The 13,085-nt window shown below is 39.7% G+C and overlaps 1 protein-coding gene across 2 annotated transcripts in view; it reads left to right on the plus strand.

Moving 5' to 3' along the window:
• Positions 1-262: 262 nt before the first annotated feature.
• Positions 263-13,085, plus strand: part of LOC118784726 (thrombospondin type-1 domain-containing protein 7A) — a 102,189-nt gene continuing 89,366 nt past the window's right edge. For both annotated transcript variants that reach the window (XM_036539117.1, XM_036539118.1), the window contains exon 1: positions 263-918. In XM_036539117.1, coding sequence (XP_036395010.1) covers positions 768-918 — 151 coding nt within the window. In that variant the 5' untranslated portion in view covers positions 263-767. The remainder of the gene's footprint in view (positions 919-13,085) is intronic.

The following is a 13,085-nucleotide window of genomic DNA, read 5'->3' on the forward strand; positions in this document are numbered from 1 at the left end:
GACGGAGTCATTGAGGCAATTGGGCTGACTGACGGCTTTAGCTTCTAAATATCAAGGTCAGTGTGAACCATTATGCATACATAATTCATCAGCAAATTTATTGTTACGTGTCTTTCATTCACCTACTTTTTTAGGTGACTTAAGAATCTCATTCGGTTCACCCTCTTCCTCTCGTTCTCTGTCTCTCGCTCTCTCTCTCTCTCTCTCTCTCTCTCTCTCCGTTACACACCCCCTCCTCTCTCCTTTCCTTCTACCCGTGCCTCTCAGTGGTTATCTCTCCCGGCTGGTGTGTGTGGCTCTGCTTTCTCTGTTGATCCCGGATAACCTGCTCCCGTGTGCTGGTGCCCCCTCTGGCTCCGCTTGTCCTCCCGGCTGACGGAAGCGTGGAGCAGTGTCTTCAACGGAGTGCCTTTAGCGGAGGAGAGAGAGGGGAGGCGCGTCGCGTCCGTCTCAGCACGCCCAGAGAGCGGCAGCAGCGACGGCCGAGGAGCTCTATTGTTCCCTTGCGTTAGAGTTAGAGCTGGTTCTCCTTTAGCCGACTAACCCCCCAGCAATCCAGTCAACGGAGAGGAGACAGAAGAGGCGAGGAGAGGATAAGACGTCCCGGACTACCAACCCCTTCAGGACGGAGTACTCCATCCTCTTTCAAGAGGGACAAAACCAAGCACACATTTTCCGTCGGCATCATTTGTGTGTTTTTTTTCCCTAATTTTTCTTTGTTTCTGTGACCTTCCTCTGTGTGTGGATTTACTCGCGAGGCGAGAACCATGAGGCTGGACGGTATGGGTGCAAGGGTGCCCGGCGCTTCGAGAGGTTTGCTCTTGCGCCTGTTTCAGGTAGCGCTGCTGCTCTGTGGTATCTGGGATGCTCGAGGACAAACTACAGCACCCACCAAGTCAGTTTACGTCTGGGAGACAGGTAGGACTATTCATTTACACAATTACATATGAGATGTGGTTAAATGTATCATTTTACTCACTAAGGTCTTGTTACAAAATGTTCGCTGGATGGTGTGAATCAAGGCAAGTCTTAAATATGAAGCATAATTGCTGTCAATAACAGAAGTGTTTCTCGTGCTGGGGATGCTTGTATGACCGGTGATTATAGTAATAGAGTGGTTCTTGTATTATTATTTGACATGAGGACAAGAATTACTTTAACTATGGAATGTCTTTAACCCTTTAAAAGGGTTCCATATATAAAATCGTAACTTCCAAGTCTAAAACACTGTGCATTCACTTACTGTGCACTGATGTTATTCCTCCCAGTTAAGTGTGGGAAAAAAGATGTATCAGAGACTGACACTGAAGTCTTCCTGCTGGTATTTGATTTGTGTGTATATATGTGTTGCAGTATTTGCTATGAATTTCTCAAAAGGAATTCAACAGAAAGTCTGAAATCAGGGTGGGTTTAAATCAGAGGATGATTCCTCATTTACAGGTATAACAGAGCCATTCACACCCATGGTATGTACGAGCAGAGATAAGAGAATAGATCTGTGTCTAAATTGGAGGGGATGGCTATATTCATCCTGTTTAGGTATATTGCACCTATACACACATGCATATATGAACTGTAATGGAAAATATTATTTGATTGAAATTGAACAAAATACCCGAAAGACTGTCTTTGCTCAGTCTTCAGTGGAACCAGATCGATACAAAGTTTTGTTGTTAAAACCATCTTGAAATGGTTCCAGATCAGTGTGTGATTAATTGTTATTCAGGACAGAAATGGGCATGGATCAATGCACGATTTCAGTGATACCCAAGACAGTGATACCACTAGATCAATGTATCGTTTGCTGCTATTTAAAGTGGTTAGAGTGGTATTGTGCAAGACAGCCAATAGAATGCACACATTATTTATAATCCTGTCTCCAGGTTAAAACTTGGCAGGCATTTAATGGAACGCATGTTTTTGAGTATCTAATTCTGAGATTTATCTAAACAAGCAAGACATATCTGCCTTGAGTCAGTCCATGGTTTCAAGGAATATATTACTCAATAATACTCAATATGAACACATTTGAACATAAAATATTTCTACGTAGCTATACATAAGTGTTAGCTGCACCAGTTAAATACAATTGGTAAAAAAACAGGTAAATACAATTGTACTGTATCTATCTATTGTATAAACTGTGTCCATTATCAGTTAATGGAATTGGTCAAATTACTTTCTTTGTTTTATTTTTTGTTGTTATATTCAATTTTGATTTAAAATGGCTTAATTTAATGGAACTTATGCTCTTTTTTTTCTATTTTAATGGCTAAATATTAACATACGTAATCTGACATGTCATATTGGAATTTCACTTTTCCCCTCATGAGACAGCCTTGATCGATTCACAATTTCCCTGCTGTCCTGGCCAGTGAAAGTCTGGGATCAATGTATCGTTTCCCTGTGCTCCTGAATTTTTAAAGAGGATGTAGCTGAGTCAGGAGATTAAGAAGCAGGGATTTATATAGTGAAAACAAGCCACGAGCAGAATGGAAAGAGAAGGGTCGCTGCTTAGCGTTAACCTACATTCGACCTGTCTGTAGGTGAGAAGTACAGCCAGTTCAGCAATGAGGAACTCTTCTTTTTGAGGTGCAGGACAAAATGCCTTTGCTTAATTGTAGTACAAGAGAATATATTGTATTTGTCTATGTGGATTTTGGCATTTGTGCTGAATTGAATGGCAGTTTTTTCACCTTTTAGATATATACTGTACCAGATTGTTTTTCTGATGGTTGTGTTGATCAGTCTCTACCCATATAGCAGCAATTACATGCATCCATGACTTTTTTTATATATTCCAGGCTGTCATGTGACTAATGGAAGTATACTTTTTCCTGAGGCTGATTGGTTTGCAGCGGTGTTTGTGGGTGAGAGTGGTAGTGATGTTGGCACAGTACACTTCCATGACAAGTACATCTGCCGCCAAACTGCGGTGAAAATCTTATATTGGCAGGCATGGAAATGTGCCTTATCTAGAGGTGGAAGAAGTGGTATTTCCCACAGGAGAAAGATATTTGTATGAAAATAAATGCAGTGAAGAGATGCCACGTTCAGTATACCACGGGCAAAATCTGTTGCTTTGAAATAGTGCATAAAGTGATACTAGGTGGAGATGATGAAATTATTATTATTATCATTATTATTATTATGGGCCAAGTAGTGTTATATTGTATTTTTCTGGTATTGCTGGACAATGGCTCAGATGAAATCTCAGATGAAAAGTGTGTCAATGGGTTCCATTATATGCCCACCATATTGGGTTTTACCGTAGCTTTTTAAAGTGCCCCAGTATGAAGAACTGTTGGTGATACTGTCTCCAGACCTAATGTGCATATTCTACTTTTCACCAGAAGTCATTTCATATGTCAGACCGAGCAATTTATGCAAGAGAAAAATTAGATGGGATGGTAAAATATTGTTCGCATAATTTGTGAGGTATAACAGTCAAGTAAATTTAATGGTTTAAATGGCATGCCAGTTATGCAGTTGACCAAATGAAATGCCAAAGAGCAAATGAAGTCTCAAAATATGGTTTAAAGAAGCATTTGCAGGTCATGACAAAATGACAGAAGAGAGCTTACAGCTCTTATGTTGGCAAGAAGTATGTTTTACCATTAAGGAATTTGAGGAAGTAGAGATGGATATTGAGGAACAGGATGGAGCATGATAGTTGTTTGTGTTGGGCAAATTGTTTAATCAAACCATTACAATTAAATATGTGTTTTTAATTGTGGCATCATATTACAGTTATGCACCTTGCATCTGTCTTGCTTTCCTTTAGCTCTGTGCAGCCTAAACTGATTATTAATGGCTTATGGTGTAGCTAGCTCTTCTCTGACAAACATGTCTCTGATGGGTGTCCTCATGCTCTGGGCTGTGGGTCAGTCCCAGTCATGCTACTCCGAGGACTCGACCCTCAAAACACGTGCATCTGATTTGAAGTGATAGGCCGATTCCCTTCCCCCCGATCCCCACACACACCCCCGAACAGCAGCTCCCCCTCCACCCCCTTGAGATCTAACCTCTGACCCCTTGTCTTAAGAGGCCCCTCCAAGGACACCTTGTCCTGGGGCAAGAGAAAGGCTCTCAGCACTGCATTAAACACTCTCACTCCACAATGTACTCCAGCTTGTACTGAGTACTAAAGCATAAGAGCATAGTTTGTGTTCTGGCTTCATGAACGCATTCAGCTTGTGCACAATGGGCAGCGGAAAGATAGACTTTGAACACCTTCAAATAATAATAAAAAATGATGGGGTGTTGATTGTGGTGAATTCTTGGTGCTTTTTGTTACTGATGTGAGATAAGATGTCCATGTATTGAATACATGAGCGAAAGTCATGAAAGGAGTTAATTTTTACTCAGACATGTAACAAATGCTAAATTGTTTGTGTCAATGGGAGAATTTGCAGAAGAGGGGTCCAGCTGTTAAGTTTTTATGTGCCTCCCATCCCCCTTTCCCCCCCGGGAACCTGGAAGTGGTGATTCATCCAACAAGAGAGGGCCACTCAAGTGAGGAAGCCCAACGGGGTGTTGCATTTGTCTTTCCGAGGGGCCACAGAGTCTCTCTGCCACTAAAGTGCCCCTCTCTGTTTCTGCCCTTCATCGTCATCATCTTCTCTTTTATCCACTGAATAAGAAGGAATGTCTAATCAGACGTCTGAAATATGTATGGTGAGAGTGAGAACGGTCTGATTTTCTTGCTCTTCCAACAGAGCCCCCCCCCCCACACACACACACGTACTGCTGGCATGTGGATTCCCTAGCAGTTTTTTGTGCTGCTCGCTTCATTAGTTTTCGTTAGCGGGCTGACGCTGGGAGCTGGGATGAGCTGTCAGTACCCTGCCGCTGAAAGCGCCCCTTGGAAGCCGGAGTAATTACTAGGGAGCAGAGCCGAGGATGGCCCCAGTTACATCCAAAAGCGCTGTCCAGCTGTGGGCGACGTACTCTTGCTCTTTTTTTTTCCAGGAGCTGGGAATCTTCAATGTCCTGACTTCTTCCCATTGTAAACTTGACTTTTCCTAAAGGCAGTTGTGTGTGGTGTGGGGAGAAGTGGTCAGTGCTGTCATGTGTGGCTGAGATGATGAGACAGAATGCTGGTGGTGGGATTCATGGTGGGATATGCGTGGTAATCATCAGCCCTGACTATCACCATTGGTCCACTAATATGCTCACACTAAAAACGCCCCGCTCAGTGTGTGGTGGTTTGAATTATAATCCTCTATTTTTTTGCTGTTGTAAGAATTTTATCGAATTATTATGATGTCTCAAACTGAGGGGGTCATCCTAATCAGATCCACAAATACATGGGATGTGTTTACTTCCCAGGATCATGTGAATGTCAGTAGCCCCTGTGCTTACAGGGAAGCTTAAAAAAGCTCACCTTTTCAGAAACTTTGATTACTTCCTACGCGCTAAAAAGGATTAGAGAAATCATGTGTTTGATGAGGAACTTATTTTCTTTTTTGCACAGGAAACAGAAATGAATTAAAAATGTTTCCAATGAAAGTGTGATACAGGAGCACCTGAATAGCTGAGAGATTTAAGGCTCTCATTCAAAGCACAGACTATGGCCCAGGTTTAAACTTGGCCATGTCATCGGCCAACAATGACCAGGGGCCCACAGTCGTGGAACAGATTGGCTTTGTTCTGGCAGGGCAGGGGTAAGGTCATATCTGCCAGGGTTCCCTCGTCACACCACTCTCTGCACCTGTGTCTCATATGGATGCCTATGAGGTATTTAGATGATGTTAAGGAGATCTCGCTATCTGCTGCTTAGCGTCTGTGTCCTGGTGCATTGTTGGACTTGTAGTGTGAAAATAGTTGAGGTTTGTTTGCAAGTGTATCAGAGGATTGCATTTGCTATGCCCTGCACTCCCACTCATTTGCATAGGCTGTTGCTGTGAGATGTGCCTAATGTACAATTGCTGATTACAAAATGAGTGTGGTAAAAAAGGGGGGAAATACAAAATTTAAAAAGTGTGATAGAAAGAATTATACAGTAGTTACCTGTGCCTGTAAAACATGCTGTTTTATTGCCTTCAGTGTGGTCCATATTTTCATAATCAGAAATTATACTTCCTTCATTACAGTAAAGAGTTTAAGGGCATCATCACACCTATCTCTTTACACATTGACCATGTATTGAGACCTTTATAGTAATTCAGTAACTGCCATGCTCAGAGAAATAACCGGAGGGTTTTACATCTACTCCATGTACTTCTGCAGAGGTCAGTGGCACTGCTGCTCAGTCAACAATGTTGACCGAAAAAAAAAGATATAAATACCAGATCTGTGTTCATTTCTGCCTTCCCCACCACAAAGAGAGTCTGGCGACTTTTACGTTTTATCTGACATCAGTATCCAGATTATGCAGATTACAGAAGGGTTCTTCCTGCCTTCTGATCTTCCCAATCCTCCATGATACACCCACTCCATCAGGCCTTTGCACACTTCCCCCACACGTTTCATCTCTAGGCTCATTAGCCCTGCTGAAACGTGCTGGAGCATTCACGCTAATCATGCTAAACTGCTTTACACCAACCCTTGTGCTCAGTCACAACTTGGTGTCCCTAGATTATGTCTAGGGGAGCACACAGTTTTATCTCTAATGTTTGTGTTCAGAGATGTTTTAATTTCTTGATGGTAGCATAGAGCCATAAAGGACATGACAGTATGGTGTGATCTGAAAAAATAACCCTTTGTGTTACTACAGAAATTCTTCATGGTCTTTGATACCACAGTCAAAAAAGGCACTGGTTAGACAGATATTTAAAGATGACAAGGGGACAATGCAGCATAAATCTGTGCCCACAGTTTTTTTTTTTTCCTGTTCTGCTCCTTGTTTTATATCAATGGCATTGTGATACACCACACAAGAGATTATAAACCCTGGATTGTCAGCAAACAACCGTCAGTTCATTACCCAATGGCCTGTTTCTGCGCCAGTTCTGTGTTTTTATGTGTGAAAAGTGCCTGAGTTTTGTGACGGAGTTATAGCTAGTGCACCAGAGGTGAGGTTCTCTGTAGCTTTCCACTTCTGCGCTGAGTGACTCGGTTGTGATTTCCAGTTCTTTTCCTGGTCCCTGCTGTGTGAAAGGAAAAACTCTGTATGTCACACCACAGCTCATTACCCGTCACCCGTTGAGCCACATGCAGCTCACAACAACCAGGAAGTGAAACCAGCAGCTCCACTCACATAATGAATCAGTTTGATTAGTGCTTCCTCATTATAGGTTAACATAGTATTCTCTATTGTAGCATGTTGTATGGTCCCCATAATTACATTTTTTAAATGTGCATGGTGCTGACTTCATAAAGTATGCTGTTATAGCTTGCACCGAAAGGGAAAACCTACTGTTAGCTACTATACTAAGTGCAAAATAAGACAAGGTGTTTTTCTTCTACATGATCCATACTATTTGTAATATGGTCGTTGCTGATAACATTTAGTTATTCACAGAAACAGTCACTGTTATGTCTGTATTTCAAGGATAAAAATACTCTTCCTGTATGATTGGAAGCAGCTGGAGACAAAGTGGCCAGGAAAATGAACAGAGGTTGAATGGCTATAGGGGCTGCACCACAGACCCCTTATTCCCTAATACCCGTACCCCCTTTTATGGGCGTGGCATGCTATGGATCCCCATTGGAGGTGCCTTTTTATTGTCTCAGAGCCCATGTCTCTTTAATGCCACAAGCAAATCACTAATGCTAACTACTGCATTTAAATGAACATAAGTACCCTATTAGAGAATTCTGAACTCAAGGCTAGGTTCCTGTTGCAGAAAGTTATGTCAGCACAGATTCGGCAGTGAAGAGAAGTATAATTATCTGTCAGCACCAAGATCATTAGAGTCTCTTCCTCTGAGAGTTCACAGATACTAAATCTGCCTGTGAAAAAAAAAAACATGATTTTGATGATTTTAATAGAGGTTTGTTATGTCAAGGCTGAAAAGTATTCATAAGCATGCAATGCTTTTAGTGCAATTATCAAGGCATTTTTTTTACACAAATTGCACTGAATTAGTTAAATATGAATCATATGAGTCACCAGTTTTATATAGGAGTTCACTTTCTGGAATGCTATTTAAATATAGCCATATCTTTAAATTAGGTGTACATAGTTAATTAATAGTAGGACACCTACAGTTCTTATGCGAGTCCTGTTATAGCTAGTCATAAGAAACCATATTCAAGAAAACATATCTATTTTGATTATAAGGTATGTTATATTTTGTAAGTTGTAGATAAATGAATTATATAATAGTACATGATTTTTCTGTATTTTACAAGAAAATATCCCTGGGTTAACGTGTACTTAAATCTCTGAAATAAGAATAAGGCCATATTTTTGAAAGTGTAAGACCATCACAGCCTGCTTTGGCTGTGAAGAAGCCCAGTTCCCAACGTGAGATCAATTATGGAAGGAATGCTTGTTCTTTGGCTTCCTGTTTTGGATGTTGTACTTTTTCATCTCTCATTCACTGAGGTTGAAGATTGAGGTAGCCTTTGGGATAATTACCATTGTGATCTTCAAGCATATATGAGTTCAAATATATCTTTGGTGTATTCACCCACAATAAATCTTCCACCAGAGGAACAAGAACATGCTAAAACTAAGGACGTTTTCTGTCAGCTTATTTTCAAAGACTTCTTGGCATTATTAATTTTTTAAGATTTTTTTTTAACAGCAAGTGAAGGAGAATAGCCACACAATGTTATGATAGCTTCCTATACTCACTGTTTATTATGAAAAACATGATAAAAAATTGAAAGTTTTTTTTTAATTTACTGAAGAGTCCATACCCCTTAGAGTGGGAACATTCTTGTTTTGATAGAAGAACAGAAAAGTGAAAGATTTCTGCTGATGCACTGGAACATGACAAAAAAGATTCTACAATATGACTAGAGTTCACAGCTGTAGAGCTCTACTTTCCCCAAAAACAACTTTGGAGAATTACAGGGCAACAAAGTAGCGTAGCAGTTAAGGAAACTGATTTGTTTTCAGAATGTTTCAACTTTGAATCCTGAATTGGTCACTGCTCTTACAAACCTTCAGCAAGGTGCTACCTTGTACGCAAATTGCTTCTGTGTATGTCTAGCTGGTAATATGGATAACGTAAAATGAAAGCCAAGCAAGTCACCTGGAGAAAGGGGTCTTGTAACCAAACCAATAATGACAACACAGGGGACATTTTTCACAAATGCACATGGCACGCATTTGCAATAACATTTATTTAAAAACAGCGACGTGACTGGAGAAATTGGCAGAGTCCCACGTGTATCTGTCCCAGTTAAACCCTGGTCTCATTTTAGAACATGCACTTCAATGTGACCCTCAGTCACCCTCATTTCCATATCACCTGGAGGCACCCATGCCCAAGGAGTATAATTGGATGGCTAGTATTCTAGAACCATGACAACAGGCCCACTATTTAGGCCATGCATATAAATTGATGTGATTCTTCTGGGCTGTGTTTTTCAGTTTTAAGTCCTCCAGAGAGATTTTTAAACCCATCTTTGTTGACGTGCCAGTGTGTTTCCTTTCCAATGTGTTAGATGGACACCAATTGGTAATAATTACAGAAAAAAAAACAAGCACAGTAATTTTAATGCCATTCACTATGAAATGCTTATGATCATGCACTGCCAGCTGAACACTGATAGCAGTGACCAAACAGTGACTGATGTATAGTGACCAAGGATAAATTCAAAGTGAGTTGCATAGTATTATTTTTCCAAGCAATATGTTTTTGATTATAGTATTTACTTTACAACTAAAAAGGAAAGACGGGCACAACAAAATCTACAGCCATACAGCTAGTTCAGTTGTTATGATCTGAAAAACAGGTGCACATCCCTGTTTCTGCAGGGATTTGATGAATTTTAGGGGGCTGTATTTTAGATTTTGTTATAGATAAGTACAGGAGCCCCCAATCATGTGATGCACTGTGTAATGTGTGAGGGCCAGAGCTTAGTGAATCTACAACCTCACATTCTACAGCAATAGGCAAATCAGTCGCTGTCCAAGGTACTGAAGCAGGGACTGCGTGCAGAGACATTAGTATCCATTAGTACAGAGACACACATCTCCACTCAACAAGACAATTGATTTATGTTGCTGAGAAACCTACTTTAATTGTAAGGAATGAAACAGAGCTCATGCATAAACAATGGAAAAAATATGAACTGGAATTTATAAGTTAATTTTATCAGAAAAGGAGAAATGATCTGAAAACTGTTTCATACAGTATATACTGATTGTAAAGTAGTTCAGTTACTAGTGTTCGCTTTGTTTAACCAAAAGCAATGGAATGAAACTAATTTGCATGCCATCATCAGGGCCCTCTGAGTTTTAGAAAATTGATGGATTCTTTTTTTGGCAGAGAAGGATGTTCTTCAGCAAGTACTCAAAGAATATCATGTTTATTTTGAAAGACATTTCTAAGTTTCCCTGCATTTCTGTCCGATGAGTAACATGTTTTTGTGTTTGTGACTTTGTAGCCATTTAGTAGTGTGTTAGCATTCAGTGCTTTCTGAAGGGTACGGTTGAACCTTTCTTTGTTATCAGAGCTGGGGTCAATTCCGTTTCAGTTTAGTCAGTTCAAGGAATGAACTGAAATCCGCTGGATGAACTGAAAATTGCCCATCATTCTCTATAAAGATTTTACAAGTAAAGAATTGATTTTTAAATTCATTCCCTGAATTGACCAAATTGAAATGGAATTAACCCCCTTCAGTCACAGACACAGGTTCCAGTGAATGCACAGCACTGATACTTATACACTTATACTATCATTGTTTGTAAGGTTAGGGAATTCAAATGGGTATTGAAGTAGCTGGGCCATTTAGGATTTATAGTCTAGTTGTGTCTATGCCTCTAAGAAAAATTAAAGCTTGCTCAAAGCCCAGTATCCTACTCAATGGATTATAAGAATTCCAGGAGTGTTTCAGTGTCCACAAAAGGAAGAGAGAGACTTTATTTAATGAATATTTAATAGCATTTTTTTAACTTTGTCCAACTTTTTTTGTTTGAGTAATATGAACTTTACATGCATTGGCTAATGTTGTGGTGGTTATACTGTTATCAATGGCTAACACCAAGAGTTATATACTACAACACAGATACTTACTGTGACTGAAAATGGAACAAAATACCTTTTCCTGGAAAAAAGCATAGGACAGAGCATTGTGCTTGTCCTCTGTGGAGCCTTAGTGAGTTGTATTAGCTTCTCAATTTGTCATTGTTACAGTGGGTGCTGAGCCATAGTCCCCACAGGTGTAGTTCCCAAATAAACCTCCAGCCTTTCCACAGTGCATCATTACCCATTGTCTGTCACTTCTGCCTTCGAGATCTGTGCAATCTCAGCAGTCACTGAAACAAAGATGAATTTACTAAAAGATGTGTCTGTCTGTAAAGTGATTTGGTTAAAGTGCCTAATCAGCATTATCATAATCCTCATTGCCATCATTATCATCACCCTCATCATCATCATCATCATCTCCACTGTCATCACCAATGTCATCATCATGATCATAACCATCATCATAACCATTACACATGTGTAGAACTGAACCCAGATCTAGTTTTCATGGTTTGTTTGAAATAAGGGGGCCACATTTTGTGTGTGTCATTCATTGTTAGAGTTAATTTAAATTATCAACCAGATGTGCAATACCTTTATAAGTAGGAAGAAATGATTACATCAATGTCAAATATACATCTCAGTTCATTCATTGCCCATTTCATTTAATCATGTTTTCAAGGTCACCTTTCAGAAGTCAGGCTAATAATGGAAACTTACTCTATAGAGAAATATATAGATGAGAGCAAAAAGCTCTCTTGTGTATTTGCAGGGAGAGAGTTGAATGATTCTGTACAATAATTGGGAAAATGTGTAGAAAATTTTTACTTTTATGCAATTACAAGATCTTATGCAAGTAGCCTCCAAGTCCTTTCATTGTTAAAATTGTTCTGTTTTTTTGGTATTATCTTTGATGACATTTTGCATATGCATTTAAAAAGTTGTCCACAAAGACACATGATGACTCTTAGACTGTTAGACTATACAGTAGGACATGGTGTCAGTTTGTATAGATCATGTTTTCTGGATTAAAATACATTATTTCTGAGCAATATGAATTTGCTCTCTGCGACGCTGTTAAGAGTATAACATTTCTAAAATTTCTTTAAAGAATGAATATGCACTTTTTAATATATATTTTTTTCTATTTAGTCAGGGGTATGAATAAATATGATAAGTATATCCTTGGTCTTACTTAGGGAAGTATAATATAATCACTATAGTCCTCTCTTTGCATGGGTATGCTAATTCAACCAAGATACTGGTGTGTGTTTTAACATGTTGGATTTTATGCAGAGTCACGGTCCAACATTTCTCCAGTCTGTACCAGATTTCCCATTCTGAAAACAGCAGTGGTTTCACAAAGCCTGTTCATTGCCCTTCCAACATGGAACTGCTGTGAGAGACTGCGCTGTTTGTTTTAATCTTAATGGTAGGGCTTACACTAAGACCTTGTCATTACTGGTATAGGGATGCAGCATGGATTATAGATTATGGTTTATCCAAAAAAAATTTTATTTATGATGACATAAGAGGATTTGAAGGTTACACTACATTCTGCCATAGCATACAATGGCTGTATGAGAACATATAGAGGAAATACATTGGAGGAAGGGTGACTTGCAGTCTTATCCCAACAAGAAGGACAACAACAATATTAAAGTAAACATGGAAAATGCCTTCTCTTTACACCATGGGATGACATTAAAACCCAGAAGCTCCCAAAAGGAAGGCATATATAAATGATTGAATAGGCTGACCTACACTTCACATTAAAGTTAATCCTCTCCAGCGTCTTTGTCGAGATGAATAGACACCGAGAACCGGTCGGTTGCAAAGGGTCAGTTTGATTCAGCGCAGTGATGGGCAAACACATTGAGGCTGGGTCAGACAAGGAGCGAGGAAAATGGTCATCCTTCACACAGCCGCTGAATAGGAAACAAGCTATTTTGACTGGGATATGTGACATTTAAAACTGCGCTTTCATCTACTATG

Source organism: Megalops cyprinoides, chromosome 10, assembly GCF_013368585.1.
Source record: "Megalops cyprinoides isolate fMegCyp1 chromosome 10, fMegCyp1.pri, whole genome shotgun sequence".
Taxonomy (NCBI): Eukaryota; Metazoa; Chordata; class Actinopteri; order Elopiformes; family Megalopidae; genus Megalops; species Megalops cyprinoides.